This window comes from Telopea speciosissima, chromosome 8 (genome assembly GCF_018873765.1).
Source record: "Telopea speciosissima isolate NSW1024214 ecotype Mountain lineage chromosome 8, Tspe_v1, whole genome shotgun sequence".
Lineage (NCBI taxonomy): Eukaryota > Viridiplantae > Streptophyta > Magnoliopsida > Proteales > Proteaceae > Telopea > Telopea speciosissima.
Genome location: NC_057923.1, coordinates 10,883,210 through 10,904,340, shown reverse-complemented (window position 1 = coordinate 10,904,340; position 21,131 = coordinate 10,883,210). Strand labels below are relative to the sequence as shown.

Here is a 21,131-nt window from a genome sequence, read left to right as displayed (position 1 = left end):
CAATTGAGACATTGAATGCAGGTCATGGGTTTCTTTTGATCTGATGTCTTACAAGGCAAAAGTGTAACTTATCCTATCCCATCGCAACTTCAAATTTTAAGGGCTGTAAAAGACCTAATAGTACCTATAAAACCTGAAACATTTTTGCTAAAGTGACACCTGTGGTGCAAAGCAGTAAAAGAGGCACAAGAAAAGCCTTTGGAATCATTTAATGATTAGGGACCGCTGCTGGCAATAGCTGCAAAGTGCAAACAAATAATTTCCAGCTAAGAAAGGATGGTTCCTACTGTATATACTTATAAACCATTTCCTTTCAAGTGAGCTGGTTTGATATCTCTCAAAACTCTAATTTAGTGTATAGATAAGGATAGCTATCTCAGTCTCTCACTTTTGAAAACCTAGTTTTTGGATCTATATGGGCCTTCTCTATCCAAGATAATATTGTTGGTTAGAGGTCGCTTTGATCTTCTGGCACCAAAGAAAACATGAGTTGGGTTATTTTTTGGAATAGTCTTCTTGCTAGCTTGACAACAACTACTCTTGTGTCTCTTTCAGATTCACTCTGGTTTGGTTGACTGTCCCATATATATAGCTACTTGCAGGTGCTTAAATGGTTCTAAGTATCGGTATCGGATTGCCCGTATCGGGCGATTAATACCGGTTTTGAATCTTACTGATCCTGATATCGTATCGATGACACAATACGAATAAGGGGTAAATCGATAAAAAAACCCTATTTTCAAAAGAGGATCAGAGACAAATTTGTTCGATACGGCCGATCTGATACCGTGGACTAAAACCATGGTAGTTAGAACTTAAATTAAGATGGTTCACCGGCCAAAAAAAGGACATCTTTTTTTCTGGTAAGAGGGCCACTAACAATAACTAATTGTCCTCTTGGTTAATTAATAGTGGACCTCTCATGGCCTTTGTATCAAATCTAAAGCTCACCCCACATGAGTTTTGTCTTGGAGAGTTAAACAATCTCTCTCACACACACAAACACAGCTATACTTTCGCTTTTTTGATAACACATATACAGCTATACAACTTACTTAAAGAGGGCTCATGACATTGCAGGGTCTAGGAAGGATCATAATGTGTGCAGTCTTATCCCGCGGAGAGTCTAGATCCTCTACCTGAGTAGAGGAGGACCAATGAAAGAGAATCTCAACCCATCTGACCCCTCTCTAACCCTATGTCAGATGAGGTGGAGATTTCCCTTCATTGACCCCTCATCATGGGTGGCACCCCACCACATGAGTAAAGATTCTGGATTCGCGAAGAAGCTATTAACTTATAAGGCGGGTGTGGGACCCACATCCCATGGAGGGTTCAGATTTATCTTCATCCGTCCCCATATGGGTAGCAGATCTGAACTCATTAACTTACCATTGCCCTGCGGTTAGGCCTATAAACGGATCGGATTCGGCTCGGATACGGATCGGAGGTAATCGGATTTGGATATTTCCTGGTCGAATACGGATACCTCTAAACGAATTCGAATGGATTCGGAAGCGGATCGAATTCGAATTGTCGACCATCTGCTTACACCTCTGCCTTGTATAACCCGAGCCTTCCTCCCCCTAGTGGATACAATTCACTCCTAATCCCTAGTTTTAGATCATGATTCTCTTTTCCTCATATTCTAGAACCTGTTGAATCTTCAAAAACCCTCAAGATCGTTATTTACTTAATTTTTTATAATTAAGTATTCGGATTCGGATTTTTATTCCGGATATCTCTAATCGAATACGGATGCCCCTAAACGAATACGGATGCGGATTGAATTCGGATTTTCGATTATCCATTTACAGCCCTACCTGCGGTCCACCTTATAAATAGTGAAAGGATTCTGGCATGTTATTTATTTCTCTCTTTCTCTCTCTCACTCTATACCTATCTACTATGAAAAAAATGCCACTCATGAAAGAACATTTCATGTTAGTGGGAATCCTCATCTTCTGCACCATTGAAGATGCAAGATCTCTCGATGGGCACTACACACTCCCAAATGTTACACATTTAACTGATCTTTTTCATCATCAAACATTGAACCAGGCATTTTTAACATCTTTTGGAAGCTCAAACATCCATTTTGGCAATAATGGGTCTAATGTGCAGTTAACTCTCAACAAAACTTCAGGTGATGTATTTATAAGTTGGCTATTAATGAATGTAGAACAGGGTTTTTATCATTTTCTTTTCCTTAATTATTTAGTTTTGCTTCAATTAAACTTATTTCACAGGGTCTGGATTGATCTCTCTAAACAAATATAACTATGGATTCTTCAGTTCTGCCATCAAGCTTCCTCCAGGTTACTCCTCTGGTGTAGTAGTAGCCTTCTATGTGAGTTCATCAGTTCTTTTTCCATGAACTTACATAAAAGCATCAATTTAGTTCTTCTTCTTCTTCTCCTTCCATTATTCTTCCATTAGGGTAACTGGTTGCTACACATGCAGATGTCCAATGCAGATTTATTCCCTCACAACCATGATGAGATAGACTTTGAGTTTCTGGGTCATGAAAATGGAAAACAGTGGATTCTGCAAACAAATATCTATGGGAATGGCAAAACCAACATAGGAAGAGAAGAGAAATTTCGACTCTGGTTTGATCCAACAGAAGAGTTTCATCAATACAGCATCATTTGGAATAGTCATCACATAGTGTAAGATTGTTAGAGTTTCTTTATTTTTTGTTCTTAATCTTTTTTCTTTTGGTAAGGGGAGGTCAAGAACAAGGTAACTGAAGTTAGATGAAAGGAAATCCAACTAAAACCAGGGCTTAGAAGCTTCAAAACCCATCCAAAAGAAACATCTTAGTAACTTAGAAGCTCTACTGACATGGCAAGATTCTCTCAAAGATAAAAGTTGTTTCCATAATAGAAGAAGACAAAAGTATATATAAGACATGGCCTTATGAGGTATAAAAGCTCTTGGCTCCACAACCCACTCTAACCACATGATAGATCAAACTAAACATGAACCAGACACATAACATGGCTTAAGTCTCACTTCAATAGCAGCAAAGCATGGGCTGATTATCCATTTAACCCACCTCTTTGCCATCCTGGCATAGGGCCACTGACAGTATACAAGGGCCCACATGGGGGAATTTGACATTTTGACCCACAGGACCCAGAGTGTCAAAGTTCAGCCCGAACTGGCCGGACCATCTGAAACCAACCAGTTCAGCCCAAACTGAACCCTTGTTGGTTTGGTTTCATTTGGGCTTTATGGAATCAGTAGAATTGAAACAGAACAAAACTGATTCAGCCCAACCGAAACCAGAAACCGACCGATGGACACCCTTACACAGGACCTCTTACCAAACTAAGATGCTTCCAATCTCCTTCAATTTCTGCATTTGGTTTCTGTAATCTATTTGTTCAAAATCTATTTCATATGCTGCAGGTTCCTAGTAGACAACATACCAGTAAGAGAGGTTGAAAACATTGGGGTCATGTCAGCAGTTTATCCATCAAAGCCCATGTCAGTATATGCAACCATATGGGATGGATCAGAGTGGGCAACAAATGGTGGAAAGAACCCAGTGAATTACAAGTATGAACCTTTTGTTGCTTCTTTTGGGGAGATGGAAATGGAGGGTTGTGTATGGATTTCAGCAAGATCAGTCCCTTCATGTTCAAAGGGTGGTCAAGAAGGTCCTTCAACAGTAGACCCAGTTGAAGGTGAAGATTTTGTTAAGCTGTCACAGCAACAGAAGATGGGAATGGATTGGGCCAGAAACAAGTTCATGATCTATTCATACTGTAAAGATCCTGGCAGGTTTCCGGTGTTGCCACCAGAATGCAGAATGAGATAATTAGAAGAAATGAAGAATGATGTGTAAGGATCTCATTCCTACCTATTTGGGTGTCTAAGAACTTCCCAATATCTCATTATATTTGATTTGATTTCTCAATATTGCTTGGATTCAATTTTAGTCCATTCCCTAATAGAGGTTGTAAATATGGGAATTGTAATCCTATCCAATAAGCTGCCTATCTTAATAGGAGGAAGGCCTAAATTGATTATTTATAGGACTCTGGTCCTTTCTCTATCACTACAGTCACTTGTGAGCCCCATTGAGTGAAGTGCATTAGAAGTGAAGAAGAGAGAGAAAAGAGTCATGGCTGGTTCAAGTCAAGTGATCGACTCATCTCAATCGTTAGTGAACGGTATTCGTTTCAATACTCTGATTTATTGTTTGTGATTCGAGATTGCATTGGCAAGATCCTATTGTTTATAATTGCATTAGCATCATCTAACAATAGACAAGATAAGCAATCTGCACTCATTGCTTACAGATAGATTGTAATGGATGAACCACTAGCCTCGAAGAAAAAGAAGCATTTTGGATAAAAAGACAATAATCCATATAACTTCCAATACAAAGAAGCATGCATCGATCTTATTATTATGGTTGAAGCAGATTAACATCAACATGGATTATAACCAAGCTGCATTGTCCACTGGAGAAACCACAGCCTTCACTTGTAAGTAGTTATTAAGGCTGTAGATTCCCTTTTCTCTGCCATGTCCACTCATCTTGTACCCACCAAATGGTATTGCAGCATCAAAGGTGTCGAAGCAATTAATCCAGACTGTCCCCACTCTCAATGCACGCATCAAGTTGTTTGCAGTTCCAATGTCCTTGGTGAAGACCCCTGCAGCCAACCCATAAGGACTAGTATTTGCTCTTTTTATCACCTCATCAAGGTTCCTATCATCAGTAAAAAGAGTAAGTCATTTTTGAAGAACAAAATCAATTCAATGGCCTAGTAATGAAATGGATGGTATATTCAATCTTACTTGAATTTTAAGATGGACTGCACTGGCCCAAAGATCTCTTCGGTCGCAATTTTCATGCCATCCTAATTGATACAAGTATTACAATTACAATCACACTAATTCAACTAATAAAGTATATATGTTGACTAGAGCAGCTAAGAGATCACTGGTGTATACCTGGACATTTGAGAACACAGTTGGCTGAATATAGAAGCCTTTGGTGCCAACTCTTTCACCTCCAGTTTCAAGGGTCGCACCACTTTCAATGCCTGATCTTATGTAATTTAGGATCTTCTCAAATTGAGTTGAATCAATCTGAAAAATTGACTAAATTCAATAAAACACTACTAAAAAGACGTGCAGGCTTAACAATTGCTATATATACAGTAAGTAGAAGCTGAAGCTACAAAGAGCAAAGTTCAGTTAGTCAGAACAAGGCTTTGCTGTGAAATGAGTAGGATAGAGAAACAAACCAGTCATCACAGTTATGCATAAGCACGCATAAAGATCATGACTTCCTGGAGATGGAAAGTTCAGCAGGGTTTGAGTGTGTATGAGATAGAGCAGTTTTAACTTTTACCTGAGGACCTTGTTCCACACCAGTTTTGAAGGGATCACCAACAACACGTTTCATAGCACGCGCCTTTGCTTTCTCTACAAACTCATCATACACACGCTCGTGTACAAATGTACGAGACCCAGCACAGCAACATTGACCCTGAAGACAGTACCATCTCAGTTGATGATCCAATCATCAAAAGAATCTAAACTGGTTTCACAAAAACAATTCATTGAACAAACCTGATTAAAGAACAGAGCGAAGTGAGCAAGCTCAACAGCCTGATCAACGTCAGCATCCTCGCAGACAATGAAAGGGGACTTCCCTCCAAGCTCGAATGTCACAGGTTTAAGATTGCTTTTTGAAGCCAGTTCGCTTATGATCTTGCCAGTAGCAGTTGATCCCGTGAAAGCAACCTGCAAAGAGAAGTATTTAACATTATAAGAATATAAGAAATAGATCAACTTATTAAGCACCACCACAGCATAAAGTAGGCTATAAGGCTATAATTAAATCTGCAATCCATTGCTCACCAGCAAAAAATACAAAATAGATAGGTAGAAATGGATGAATTATTACACAGAACCACTAAATGATTGTCATAAATATGTCAATACAAATAAATGTGTAGGATCTCCTATTTGCCAAAAGTAGATTGTAAGCTGTCGCATGAACTGTCATTTTTCATAAGGAATGATTGAAAACGATATTGACCATCATTGATATTGACAACAATATAAACATATATAAGTAATATCTCATGTTTCCTAACAAATAAAGCCTCGTAGATCAAAAACATGCCAGTGCAGGCAGCTCTGAGTTTAACATACTAGGGAGAGAGGTAATCCAGAGATCTCCTGGATCAAATAATGTACAACCTAACACTACCATGATGACCACAGTAAAAGGAGGTGAAAGTGACGGAGACAAGTTAAGGGACATTTTGGCACTAGAATCAATTGTATAATGAAATTTGGCATTACTTAGTGCATTTAAATCAACAACAACAACAACATAGCCTTATCCCAACTTAATGGGGTCGGGTACATGGATCCTAGAAGAGACCGCATATTAATAAAATAGAAGTAAAGGGGAGGGGCATACAACATTGACACAAACTCTAGGGCATCGACCCTTCATAGCTACGCACCGCTTCTTAACTGCCCAACAATCTGCTTCAGGCCTCGAAATGGAGTGTATTACAACAACAACATCACAACATCATAGTCCAACTTGGTGCATTTAAATCAATTAACCCAATTGTTTTTTCTGCATACGTAGTTCAGATGGCCAGCTTAGGGAGATTAGACATAGATGGCTTATAATAGAGCAGGGTCAATCATAGAGCTACATATATGTAAAGATTTTCTAGTTCATTAATGATGTAAACATTGATAACTTATGCCAGATAGGAAACTAAGCTATGTAATGGATGGAAAACAAAGCAGAAAGTTTGTTCATTAAAATACCTTGTCCACATCCATATGACTGGCAACAGCTGCACCAGCAGTTGGGCCATATCCAGAAACCACATTTAAAACACCCGGAGGGAGACCAGCCTATCAAAAAGAACCATACATGAGAATATAAGATATCCCAAAGGAATGAAAAATAGGCGTTAACTATAATTTCTTTGCTATCCGCAGAAACAATTTTCCAAGGAATTCAGAACTTGTAAAAATTCAGAAGTATATGTGTGTATGCCAGAGTTTAAAGTCAAAAACAGAAAGAAAAAAAATTCCCAGAGAAATGAGAACAGATTTTTTCAAAATATCATATCATGAGCACGTGGAACTCCAAAAAGCTGTTGTTTGTGTAGTTTCATATTGAATTCTTTGAAATTGAGAGACTGCATTCTGGCAAAGTTGACACGAATAAATATTTGGTGCTTTCATGCGTAGTCTTCACTTTAAATACATCTTTAACATGAAAATGCAACTGTATGAGTCAGATAGCAACTCTGGAATCATAGATGCAATTATTTCTCATTTCACATAGGCGACTCAGAGGTATGGAAAACAAAAATTGAGCTCCTAACTCCCCCGAAACAAAGAGGAAATACAAATCAAAGATTGGAGAAAAAGACATATATTATGAAGAATATAAAACATAAATTAAGCACCTACCTCATGGAGTAAATTTGACACATAGAGAGCTGATAATGGTGTCTGCTCTGCAGTCTTCATTACAACAGTGTTACTGCATGCTAACGCAGGTCCAATCTTCCAAGCATACATTAGAAGAGGAAAATTCCATGGGATAATCTGCCCTGCAACACCAATAGGTTCATGCAGTGTCTGTACATGGTAAGGTCCATCAGCAGGAACTGTAAGACCATGAATCTTATCTGCCCAACCTGAAAACATTACAGAGAGAAATATTAGATTTTTCACAAAAATATGTAGAATTAAAGGACTTCTTGAATACATGCAGCAAGAGAATATGGCCACAGATATTCCTTTAATTCAACTCACCAGCATAGTATCGCAAAAGACGTGTCAGCATTGGTACTTCGATTTTTGCAGCCTGTTCATAAGGCTTTCCGTTATCCCAGGTCTCAAGTGCTGCAATCTCATCATTGTGCTTTTCAATCAAGTCCGCAGAGCGGTAAATAATCCGTGATCTTTCCTGGAGAAACAAACATAATTGGAATAAAAATTTCAGCACAGTCGAAGAACTTCACATACTATAAAATGTCATGTCCAAAAATGTAATAAGCACGGGTTGGGTATTCATACATAAGCAGTCATTTTGGGCCATGGTCCCCCATCAAATGCCTTTCGGGCAGCAGCTACAGCCCGATTGACATCTTCTGCATCACCTTCAGAAACATGAGCAATCACATCTCCTGTTCTTGGATCAAGGGTTGGAAAAGTTTTTCCTGCAGCCAGAGGTTATTCGAGAAATCACTTCCAGTTAGAAGATTCCTTTACTAAACGAATGTTGCAGCAAAACTGCCAGAAATGTTGAGATCTTATAGTAACTCAGAAACAAATGTAGAACTATATTCAAGTTTGACAAAAGAGGATGGAAGTTCCACCTGATGCTGAATCTACAAATTGTCCATTGATTAGAAGCTGGGTATGATTTATTTGAACTGATGGAGTGATGGGTGCTTCAAGTGAAGCAGCAGTGCTAAACCTACTAATGCCTCCCCCAAAATTAGAGTTTCTGCCTGAAAATATATTGTGAAGACTGTTCAGTGATAAAATATACTTTAATTTTCAATACAACAAGGGCAAATTCATCAAAAAGAAGCTCAGGAAACCAGTAAAACTCACAGGGCTGAAGAATTAATCTACTTGAATTTAATGTAAAATATCAAAAACAAATTTTCTGAAAATTGGTATAATTTACAACTAGATAAGCATTAACAGTTCTATGGACAAGATAAAATTTAGAAGCCAAAAGCTTTTATTCTAATGAGCTTCCAGAAAATGACATGCTGGAAAAATATTAATCTAGCAATCACTAACTAACTAAAGACATAAAATCGTTCGATATACATAAAGACAAACAACGCGAAAAGATAAGAGTAAAAAGGAGTAATGTAGTCCTAGATTGAAAATAATTAGAAGACATATTTGGGGCTTTAGAGATGGGAAAGAGTCATCTTGTTGATGCTAGTGAGTTAACCTTGTATTTTCTTTAAGTGATATTATTCTTCTCTCATTCGTGTTGTAAACCTCAGGTAGGCAAAAAAAAAAATTTGAGAAGAAAAAACATTGTTACCCTCATTTGATTTTAGTGGATTTTTCTCGAATTTTCCTTGTGTTTTTCCCTTCATCTTGAAAGGTTTTTTCACATTAGAATCGGTGTTTGTGATTTGATTTGTAGCTACACATGAAAGCCAAGTCAGAAAGGGAGTCCATTGGTTAAACCAATGATCCCCCACCAAGAATAGTTATTTTAGATAAATCTTACAGAACAAAGTGAATGAAATGGGACAAAAATTCAAACCAGAACCAGGTGAGGCAGACTTAAAAAACACAAAAGCTACAGGTGATGAATAATAAAGATGATCGTTACCTAGAGAGAGCAAGTAAGCAGCAGAATTTGACGAAGCAGAGAAGGACCCACTTAGTAGAGACGATAATCTCCGATACGCCATTGCCAATTTACCTCTTCGATTGCTCGAACCAACCTTCCTCAATAATTAAGAAAGGTTTGATCCAACAAAGAAAGATAGTGATGCAGGAGGATATAGATGAAACAACTAAACTTTCGCCAACGAACACTGTAAACACTGATCCTTTGTATAAACGGAGGCAATGCAACACAACCCACGCGTTCGCCAATGGACTTGTGGACGAGGCCAGAAATTAACTGATTCCTCATTCTTCGGACCATAACAATAAACGGAAAAATGGAAGGAAAAATCATATATAACTGAAAAACAGAACCACTGTCTTATCTGTAGGATCATAATATGGATTTCTGGTTGACTAGTTTATCTTCTTCTTCCCCTCATACATTCCTTCAAGGCCAATGGGGGACACAGGAGGGGTTGCCGCAAGGTTCATATATAAGAAGCTTACATGGGAGGGAAGGCCATATCTCTGGGTAAATGGGATCCACTAGCCACCAAGTCAGAGTAAGCACCTGAGCAGGGACAAAATGGATTAAAATCCTCTGTAGTGGGGGCATCTCACAGTGCAATGTAGTGCGGTCCTGAGAGCTCGATACGTGGAGGAAATTTCATCCAAGGGTGCGAGCTTGATGCAAGACAGTTTTTTTTTCTTTTTTTCTTTTTATCATTTCGAGCTAGGCATCAACGGATGTCGCATTTTCTATGTGTCATGCTCTTAGGCCCGTACTGTAGTGCAATACAAAGGATTTTTTTTTCCGGGACAAAATATCCCCATTAATATTCTTACGAGGAGGATAAGAAGAAAAAGATTGTCATAGGGAAAAAATTCCTTTGCAAATGCCTTAATTTTGCGGTGCCTTCAGGCATGAGAGCTCGACACGTGGAAGATTCGACGTCCAACAATGCCAAGCTCGAGAAGAAAGAAAAAAAAACTAGGTCAATCGAGCTCGCATCGTTGGATGAAGCATCTTCCATGTGTCGAGCTCTCATACTCAAGCTGCAAGGCACCGCAAGATGCCTGAAAAGCAAAGGAGTTGGATTCTTTTCTTGGGGAAAAGTGGCATGCACTTGCGCCCAGAGGCCCCAGACATAGGGGTGCGCAACCTGTGCCGGGTGTCCTTTTCCTATTTTTATATAGTTATTTTTTTTTGGGTGGGTCAAAAGAAGATTGTGTTTACTAGTATAGTATAGGTTGTATGCTACTCTTACTAAAGAGTAAAGAGAAAAGATTGGATGGCTGAATCAGCTGATTTGGATCGGATTGGAATTAGTTGTGACCGATCGACCGATCCTGATTTCGATCAATCCTTGATTCAGAACCCTAGATTTGCTGAGTTTTCAGATATGAGGATCGATTCTAGGGTTTTTAGGACTGATTTTCAGTTTATTCAATCTCTAATTATGTGTTTAGAATCTTTGTTTAATAGGTGAAAACTCATGTAGAAGAAATGTTGTACCAAAAGATATTGAGAGTGCAACTTAAGTTTTCCTCTACCATGGTTATCAGTAAAGTACACCCATCTAAAGTCATTATTACTTTTAATTACTCATCGAACTCGATAATACATGTAGGACGTTACATAAACCAACACACACTTAATTCAAAACCAGCCTTGCCTTCTCTCAAGTTACTGTTTTTTGGCTCACTACAAATAATCTCTAGAATGCTTGACTTTCCTTCATGGTGGAAATTATTGCACAATGAACAAATTGGCTAACCACACTCCAAAAACTCAAGAATTGAATTTGGATTGCCTGAAAAGAAATGCAACAATATACCTATTGGCTATTGCAATGTGGCAGAACTAGGTAGATAAGCTTGTTTAAATTAGACTCTTTATACACTAAGGCCGTGTTTGGTATGCATTTTTGGAATGCATTCTAAGTTGATTTTGTATTCTTGGATAATAAAAATAATTGTTTTATTGTCTGAGAATGTGAAATCAACCTAGAATGCACTCTAAGAATGCATACCAAATACAACCTAAATAAAGAAAGTTGGCACACACGCCTAATTTTGTCAACCCGGAGATGTGTACAATAATGATATGATCAGGTGTCTGAAATGGTGTGCAAGGCCTAATTTATAGTTTTAGAGGTTTTATTTAACCTTAAATGGCGAAATGTAATCTTGGAATGTTTGAGAAAATTGACTGAGAAATGATCAAAATACTCTTGAAAAAGTTGTTTGGATCAAAGGGTGGTCAAATGGACTTGAAATCCATCTAAACTTTATGATTAGTGTATTTCATCATTATAATCTCTGTAATTTTGTATTAAAAAATGGTTTGAAATAGATTTGATTTTGATAATTATTTTTAAAAGATTCTATTTTTAATTTCATGAAATTTATTTTCAAATAAAATTTTTTTTATATTTTTTACTAAAATGGTTTCTTATTTCATATCATTGGATGGTGCTCATAACAAACTTTCAAACAATTCCTTGATCATTCAATGTGAAATTTATCTATTTTTCTGTAAGTTTTCAAAGCAAAAAATAAAATGACGTTTGTACCCGCGCCTGAACCGAGTCAGACTGGACCGAACCAGTTTGAATCAGCCATAAACGTGTTTTAATAATATTTTACTCATTTTGACGAGTTTTAGAGTTTGAATTGAGGTTGATCTTGCACGATCTATACCAATAAAGCAGAATCTATCTAAACTACATCATTCACCAAGTCCATAACACCTAAAAACATTGGAAACACCAAAACTCCGTACACCTATATATTTTTTTTCCTTACACACACACATACTGAATCGGTTCAAAAATAGAAAATCTAAGTTTTTTTTATAGTAAAAATCAAACCTAAAAACATTGGAAATACCAAAACTCCGTACGCCTTTATTATTTTGTCCTTACACACACACACACACACACATAATGAATCGGTTCAAAAATAAGGAATCTAAGTGTTTTTATAGTAAAAATCAAATCGGTATTGTGATTCGGGTAGAACTCATCCTTAAAAGATAGCCATTAAGGAAAGGATGTCCAAGTCTCGACAAGGGCATGATGACCCCTAGAAACCCCAAACTCCACCCAGCTTTTCCTTCTCCCCTGGGATACACCCCCACACACACACGAACGGAATAGGATTTCGATCCAAATCGGATCCGAATAAGCTTGAATCGGTCCAAAAATAGGAAATCTAAGTTATTATATGGTAAAAATTGGGGGTAAAACATGACCGGGTTTTGTAAAACCCTAGCCCAACCCTGAGTCCTCTTAGCTCAACCCATGCCCAACCCGACCCTAGGTCGAGCTAAGGTATCTCAGCCAGGCCGAAACCTATTAGGCTCAGCCCAGACAAGCCCGGCCCTGATTGACACTGATTGGGTTGGGTCGGGCTAGGTTGGGCCTGATGGACCCTGATTTTTGCTAAGACCTAATTGGCCTTGACCAATCTCATGTTATTGGGTATTGATTTGTTTCGTACTCAATTAACTATTAGACTTTCTTTGGGATAAAATACTTAGTCCGATTCTTAAAATTTTAAATATTTTTGTTCAATAGATAATTAGCCTTCTTTTTTTTTTAGTAAACCAATAGATAATTAGATACTAAACAAAAATTGCAAAACATAATTAATAAATTTTAAAACATAACCTAACTCAGGGTCGGGCCCGGCTGGGCTTGGCTTAGCACGAGGCCTCAACCCAGACCTGAAAATTTCAATCCTAAACCGCCCTTAGGATTGAAAGATCCAACCCAGGCCCTGTTCGGGCTCAGGGCAGGCCAGGATGGGCTTGGGTCGACAAGGCCAAACTTACACCCCTAGTAAAAATCGAATCGGTATTAAGACTTGGGTAGAACTCATCCTTAAAAGTTAGCCATTAAGGAGAGGGTGCCAGTGTCCCGACAGGTGTTGAAGAAAAAGAAACACAGATAGAAGACCATAATCCATATAACTTCCAATACAAAGAAGCATGCATCCATCTTATTATTATGGTTGAAGCAGATTAACATCAACAAAGATTATAACCAAGCTGCATTGTCCACTGGAGAAACAACAGCCTTCACTTGTAAGTAGTTATTAAGGCTGTAGATTCCCTTTTCTCTGCCATGTCCACTCATCTTGTACCCACCAAATGGTATTGCAGCATCAAAGATGTCAAAGCAATTAATCCAGACAGTCCCCACTCTCAATGCACGCATCAATTTGTTAGCAGTTCCAATGTCATTGGTGAAGACCCCTGCAGCCAACCCATAACGGCTAGTATTTGCCCTTTTTATCACCTCATCAAGGTTCCTATCATCAGTAAAAAGAGCAAGTCATTTTTGAAGAACAAAATCAATTCAATAGCCTAGTAATGAAATGGATAGTATATTCAATCTTACTTGAATTTTAAGATGGACTGCACTGGTCCAAAGATCTCTTCGGCCGCAATTTTCATGCCGTCCTAATTGATACAAGAATGACAATTACAATCACACTGATTCAACTAATGAAGTGTAAATGTTGACTGGAGCAGCTAATAGAGTGGTATATACCTGGACATTTGAGAAGACTGTTGGTTGAATGAAGTAGCCTTTGGTGCCAATTCTTTCACCTCCAGTTTCAAGGGTCGCACCACTTTCAATGCCTGATCTAATGTACTTTAGGATCTTCTCAAATTGCTCTGAATCAATCTGAAATGTTAACCAAAGTCAATAGAACACTACTGAAAAGATGTACAGGCTAAACAATTATTATATATAGTAAGTATAAGCCAAAGATACAAAACACAAATCAGCAAGTCAGAACAAGACTTTATTGTGAACTGAGTAGGATAGAGAAACAAAGAAGTTATCTCAGTTATTGGATAAACACACATAAATATCATGGCTTCCTTGAGATGGAAAGTACAGCAGGGTTTGAGTGTCTATGAGAGAGAGAGAGAGAGAGAGAGGTTTTACCTGAGGACCTTGTTCCACACCTGATTTGAAGGGATCACCAATAACACGTTTCATAGCACGTGCCTTTGCTTTCTCTACAAACTCATCATACACACGTTCATGTACAAATGTACGAGACCCAGCACAGCAACATTGACCCTTAAGACAACACCATCTCAGTTGATCCAATCATCGAAAGAATCTAAACTAGTTTCGCAAAAACAATTCATCGAACAAACCTGATTAAAGAACAGAGCGAAGTGTGCAAGCTCAACAGCCTGATCAATGTCAGCATCCTCACAGACAATGAAAGCAGACTTCCCTCCAAGCTCTAATGTTACAGGTTTAAGATTGCTTTTTGCAGCCAATTCGCTTATGATCTTGCCAGTTTCAGTTGATCCAGTGAAAGCAATCTGCAAAGAGATAAGCATTTAACAACATTATAAAAGTGGAAGAAACAGATCAACTTATCAGGCACCTCTACTCAAGGAAGGCTAGAAGTCTATAAGTCTATAACTAAACCTGCAATCCACTGTTGAGCAGCAACATAAAAATAAGACAGATAAAAAACAGACAAAAGTGTTATGCAGAAGCACTCAACGATAGTCATAAATATAACAATTCAAATAAAATAATCCAAATAAATGTGTATGATCTCCAATTTGCCACTAAGTAGATTGTAAGCTGCCGGGTGATGTTTCCTTTTCATGATTATTTATAATTTCCCTGATCCTGGTGAGTACTTCACTTCTTTTCTCATGAATATGTCCACCATCTTGTTTGGCCATACCAGTAAGTGGTCCACTATTGCATTTGGAATTGCTGTTAAATTGGCTGAACTCTATTTCGAATATCGTGTGAACTAATCCAGAGATCTCTTGGATTGAATAGTGTCCAACCTAAGAACACCATAATGACCACAGTAAAAGGAGGTGCAAGTGACAGAAACAAGTTAAGGGGCATTTTGACACTAGAATCAATTGTGGAGGAGGTCTCAATTTGAAGGGGTTCAAATTCCTTGGCAAATGGAACCTTGAGGATAAAGTATAATGAAAATTGGGATTACTTAGTGCGTTTTAATCAACTACCACCAATTTTTTTTCTGCAGAACATAGTTCAGATGGCAAGTTCAGGAGATTAGACAGAAATGCCTTTATAATAGAGCAAGGTCATCGTAGAGCTACATATGTAAAAATTTGTAGGTCATTAATGATGTAAATATTGATAGCTTATGCCAGATAGAAAACTAAATTACACGATGGATGCAAGACGATGACAAGGTTCATCTCAAGAAGAAAGGTTGTTCATTAAAATACCTTCTCCACATCCATATGACTGGCAAGAGCCGCACCAGCAGTTGGGCCATATCCAGAAACCACATTTAGAACACCCGGAGGGAGACCAGCCTGTCACAAAGAACCACACTTGAGAATATAAAATATCCCAAAGGAATAAAAAATAGGTGTTAACTAGCATTTCTTTGGAAGCAGCAGACTAATTTTCCTTGGAACTCAGAACTTGTAAAACCTCATATGTATATGTGTATACTAGTTTATGGTCATAAAACAGCAATTAATTATTCCAGAGAAGTACGATAACAGATTTTATCAAAAGAACATATCATGAGAACATGGAACTCCAAAATGCTGTTGTTTGTATGGTTTCATATTGAATTCTCTGACAAATTGATAGACTGCATTCTGGCAAAGTTGACACAAATAAACACTCGATGCTTTCGTGAATAATCTCCACTTTAAAAACATATTTGAACATAAAAATGCGTTTGTATGAGTCAGATAGCAACTCTGAAATCATAGATGCAACTATTTCTCATTTCACGTAGGCAAAACAGAGGTCTGTTAAAAATAAATTGAGCTCCCAACTCCCCCAAAACAAAGAGGAAATACAAATCAAAGATTGGATAAAAAGACCAATATTGTGAAGAATATGAAAGATTAATTAAGCACCTACCTCATGGAGGAGGTTTGACACATAGAGAGCTGATAATGGTGTCTGCTCTGCAGTCTTCATTACAACAGTGTTAGCGCATGCTAATGCAGGTCCAACCTTCCAAGCATACATAAGAAGAGGGAAATTCCATGGGATAATCTGCCCAGCAACACCAATAGGTTCATGCAGTGTCTGCACATGGTAAGGTCCATCAGCTGGAACTGTAAGACCATGAATCTTATCTGCCCAACCTGAAAAGTTTGCAGAGAGAAATATTAGAAGTTTCACCAAATTATGTAGAATTAGAGGAAGCTCCTTGAATACATGTAGCAAGAGAATATGACCACAGATATTCTTTTAATTCCTCTCACCAGCATAGTATCGCATGAGACGTGTCAACATTGGTACTTCGATTTTTGCAGCCTGTTCATAAGGCTTTCCATTATCCCAGGTCTCAAGTGCTGCAATCTCATCATTGTGCTTTTCAATCAAGTCAGCAAAGCGGGAAATAATCCGTGATCTTTCCTGGAGAAACAAACATGATTGGAATAAGAATTTCAGCACAGTAAAAAAACTTCACATACTATAGCACTGGGATTGGTTATTCATACATAAGCAGTCATTTTGGGCCATGGTCCCTCATCAAATGCCTTTCGGGCAGCAGCAACAGCACGATTGATATCTTCTGCATCACCTTCTGAAACATGAGCAATCACATCTCCTGTCCTTGGATCAAGGGTTGGAAAAGTTTTTCCTGCAGCCAGAGGTTATTTGAGAAATGACTTCCAGTTAGAAGATTCCTTCACCAAAGGAATGCTGAAGCAAAACTGCCAGAAATGTTGAGATCTAATAGTAACTCAGAAACAAATGTAGAGCAATATGACAAAAGAGGATGGAAGTTCCACCTGATGCTGAATCAACAAATTGTCCATTGATTAGAAGCTTGGTATGATTTATTTGAACTGATGGAGTGATGGGTACTTCAAGTGCAGCAGCAGTGCTAAACCTACTGACGCCTCTCCCACGGTTAGAGTTTCTGCCTAAAAATATATTGTGAAGATTGTTCAGTGATAAAATCTACTTTAATTTTCAATACAACAAGAGCAAATTCATCAAATGAAGCTTAGGGGTGAAGAATTCATTGATTTGAATACTTTAAATCTGATTTTAATAAACAAAATTAAATACAAAAAGACATTAAATTTATCAATCACTAACTAACTAACTAACTGAAGGCATAAAATCTTTCAATATACATAAAGACAAACAGTGAAAAAAAAAAAGAGCAACTCTTGGATACTTCTAATGTACAAAAATGTGAGAAGATGCAGCATTCAGGAAAGCAACTGAGAGTCACTAATCCAATGAGTACATCACGCCCTGTAACCTGATCAGAATGAAATAAGAGACCTATTCTACCTATTTAACATGACAAAAATGGTATGAAAATTTCAACTTTCCGTTAGTCCTGAAATTAAAATTACAAGAAACCCTCATTCATATAATCCATGGTGTCCCATTCACCTCTCCAAATATCGCACTAATTCTACTATCCTCTGGTCTTTAATTATATCTTTCTCAGGGTGATATAGATCAGATAAAAACCTCATACATTTGTTAAGTAAGTCTGTAGTTGGACAGAGATAACAACCCAAGCTCACTCACCCCTATTCTTGTCCACAATTCTCCGAAAACATGCTTATCATTTCAAAGAACCTGGGAATTACACTAAATATCCAACATGTAGTACAGGATGAATGAATGATCACCTCTATCTAATAGCCAATGGACATTGAATGAATAACCTGTATATCAACGAAAAAAAGGGTGGGGGGGGGGGGGGAACAGAGTCCATGGAACCCTCAGAAGTAACATTGGAGCAAAAGTAGAACAGAACATAGAGTTATATTTTCCATGTTCTACGACAACCTTGCAAAGTATTAAGTATTTGTTCTTCTGAGCATTCAAGTGCGTAATTAACTACAACATTCAATGGATATGTAAATCAGAACTGAAGACTACAATGTCAAATGAACTTAATATTGGAAATTTCATCTCTTCGAAAATCTAATCAGATCTCATAAACCCAGGAAATACAGGACGGAAGAAAGTAGTCCATTTTGGTTAAACCAAAGAATCCCCAGAAAAAATATCTATTTTAGATGAAACGCACAGATCAAAGTGGATGAAATGTGACAAAAATAAAAAAAAACCAGAACTGGGTGAAATGGCCGTTACCTAGGGAGAACAAGGAAGTAGCAGCAGTTGACGAAGCAGCAGAGAAGGACCCACTTAGCAGAGACGATAATCTCAAAGAAGTCATTGCCAAATCTCTCGCTCTGAGTTGAGTACTGGCTCTGCCTTGGACTCTTGGTTGAATTATATAAGAAGGTTTGATCTGACAAAGACAGAGAGGTGCTGGAGAGATGAACCAACTACTATTTTTTTTTGATAAAAATGAACCGACTACTACACTACAACCATTTTTTGCCTAAACAAAACCGCAATGCAATCCACGCGAGTTCGAAAAGCCACTTGTCGACAATGCGTCAATGCCAGAAATTATAAATGATTCCTCGTTCCTCGGACCATAACAATAAACAAATTATATAAAAACTGAAGAAGAGTCACTATCTTATCTTTACGATCATATAAGGATTTGTTTGTTGTTATCCCAAAAAAAAATAGGAAAAAAATCTGTATTTGGTGGTGTTTCCTAAGCCCTTTCACAGGACATCACGAGATGACACCATTGCCTCGGATAAATACCAAGGTGTGTTCTCTCAAAATATATATATATATATATATATGTTTGTGTACAGATCAAGGGATCAAAAAGAGATCTTTATCTCTTTTTGCCCAATATATATATATATATATAAAAGGATTTGTTGGTATTGGGAATTAGTATCGCCCTTGGTCGATACCAATTTGGATCGGTTAATATTGATTCCGATCAGACGGATTTATTTTTGATTTTTTCTTCAAAAAATTAATTTAATTTTTTATTTTTCATTTTTTTACCATTGGTCCATATCAATACTAGAAATCGATCTCGACTTGTGCCAATACCAATAAGAATCATCAGATTCATACTAATTCCTCAAACCATGATTCCAACTTTATAATTTTACTATCCAATGACCAATGATTATTCAAAAAATTCCTTCTGTTTGTGTTAATTTTTTGGCAAAAATTTTCATGCATGAGCTACATTAAATGCATTCAAATTGACATAAATGATGGAATTGCACCACTTATTTTTGGAAGTGTGAGTTGTGATCCGTGAATTATTGATGGGCCCTTTATACATATTGTTTTAGGGAGAAAGAGCACCATCCGATCATGTGTTGTGGCGTGTATCTACACCCAAACACAGTAGAGGTGAAATGACTTGACCGCCTCCATGGAAAGGCATGGGTGTACTGATCATTTTGCACCTGATTGTGTCTAGGCATAGGTGCACGCCACAGCACACGACCAGATGATATTTCTTTGCCCATTCTTTTATGATAGGGATCGCCACCCTATTAGTGTGGAATGGAATCTCCACGCCAAGTCAATATGGATTTATAAGTTGGCTTATTTTTTTATATTTTAAGCATTGACTAATTTTAGAAGTGTATTAATCGTATAGCAAATCAAATCTTTTCTCTTCACTTGGCTATGAACACCCTTTTGCTCAGAAACTTCAAAAAAAACAATGCAGGTGGGTTAAAGTGGTGGAGAACTTTAGAGTAGATGTTTTTTATAGACTAAAATGAACAAAAGGTGGGGCCTAATTTAATAATTTCATTAAACCAAGTTCAATAATTTAAGGGAGAAAAAGTTTTCCATGCTGCCAAGGTACCATTGCCCTCTAACATGCATGGGTTTTATTTTCTTGAGAGAGGGATTGTTGTCAGGCTGTGTGGTTTCTACACTAGCATGGGGGCCAATGAGAGCATCTAATAGGTGTTAGATAGATTGTAATAAGGGGTTTCAAACCCATTAAGAAGACAAATTGAACGATCATGATTATTGGAATAATCATGATTATTGGAATAGTCATGACCATTCCAGTGAATGGTTTCCAATGAATGGATTTCATTTGAAAGGGTTCCAATGAATGGGTTCCATTGAATGGGTTTCTTTAAAAGGGCACCATTGACTGGGTTTTCAATGAATGGGTGTCAATGGGTCTATATAAACCAAGGCAATTCAGCCATTCTACACAACGTTTTTTTGAGCTCACTCTCTCTCTCTCTTGCAATTAGAATTTCACTAGAATTCTAAGTTAATTCTTCTGTGCTTTGTTGAATCCTGAAGGTGAATTTGCTTCAACCGTGTGGGGACAAATATCTCTTTTAAGACAGCAAGTACGCGTTCAAAACAGTTTATAGTTTTCTTCTCCAAATAGACTTTTATCTATCAATAGGGGTGGGATTTTTATTTCGTAGAGCATTCACCTAACAGGAGAGGGGGGGTTTTCATTTCACAGGGATGGGACAATCATTTCACCTTTCCTGTGTCTGGGCGCAAGTGTAGGTTGGCTCAGGTTTTTGTACGAGAACCATTCTTGTACGGTCTTAACCGCACAAATGAAATCCAAGAGAGTGAGTGGATTCCATCTGGGCAGCTAAGGCCGTACAAGAATGGTTCTCGTACGTGAACTTGAGCTGCTGCCGCGCATGTGCCATGCAGTCTTCTATTTCATTTTTTTTATTCGACCATGTAGGTCTCAAGTGGATGATACCATTATCCACACTGCCATTGGTGTGATGTGAAAGATTCTCTCCCATAATTTAGGATTATAATCAACTGCATGTAAGTGCACAAGAGATAGGTCAAAAGTTTTGGTGATCCGAACTC

General features: G+C 37.8%; 2 protein-coding genes across 4 annotated transcripts; one reads left to right on the top strand and one right to left on the bottom strand.

Moving 5' to 3' along the window:
• Window positions 1–1,902: 1,902 nt before the first annotated feature.
• On the top strand, window positions 1,903–3,854 carry LOC122671446 (probable xyloglucan endotransglucosylase/hydrolase protein 33). The gene is made up of 4 exons (XM_043868653.1): window positions 1,903–2,146; window positions 2,250–2,350; window positions 2,464–2,672; window positions 3,418–3,854. The coding sequence occupies exons 1-4, from the start codon at window positions 1,909–1,911 to the stop codon at window positions 3,827–3,829; spliced, it is 960 nt and encodes a 319-aa protein (XP_043724588.1). The 5' UTR covers window positions 1,903–1,908; the 3' UTR covers window positions 3,830–3,854.
• A 539-nt stretch (window positions 3,855–4,393) lies between these two features.
• On the bottom strand, window positions 4,394–18,640 carry LOC122671445 (aldehyde dehydrogenase family 2 member B7, mitochondrial-like). Of its 3 annotated transcripts, XM_043868650.1 has the most exons (12): window positions 18,519–18,640; window positions 17,186–17,320; window positions 16,892–17,034; window positions 16,652–16,805; window positions 16,302–16,531; window positions 15,647–15,736; window positions 14,570–14,743; window positions 14,352–14,489; window positions 14,039–14,084; window positions 4,975–5,066; window positions 4,819–4,880; window positions 4,394–4,729 (listed from the first exon to the last, which is right to left on the bottom strand). In XM_043868650.1, the coding sequence occupies exons 1-12, from the start codon at window positions 18,601–18,603 to the stop codon at window positions 4,456–4,458; spliced, it is 1,623 nt and encodes a 540-aa protein (XP_043724585.1). In that variant the 5' UTR covers window positions 18,604–18,640; the 3' UTR covers window positions 4,394–4,455. The 3 variants fall into 3 exon arrangements, with proteins under 3 accessions (XP_043724585.1, XP_043724587.1, XP_043724584.1); XM_043868652.1 differs by lacking the exons at window positions 14,039–14,084; window positions 14,352–14,489; window positions 14,570–14,743; ... (4 more) ...; window positions 17,186–17,320; window positions 18,519–18,640 and adding exons at window positions 5,378–5,515; window positions 5,599–5,772; window positions 6,826–6,915; ... (3 more) ...; window positions 8,397–8,531; window positions 9,386–9,476 and having other exon boundaries at window positions 4,975–5,112; XM_043868649.1 differs by lacking the exons at window positions 4,394–4,729; window positions 4,819–4,880; window positions 4,975–5,066 and adding exons at window positions 13,365–13,704; window positions 13,794–13,855 and having other exon boundaries at window positions 13,947–14,084; window positions 18,519–18,639.
• Between the last annotated feature and the right edge of the window lie 2,491 nt (window positions 18,641–21,131).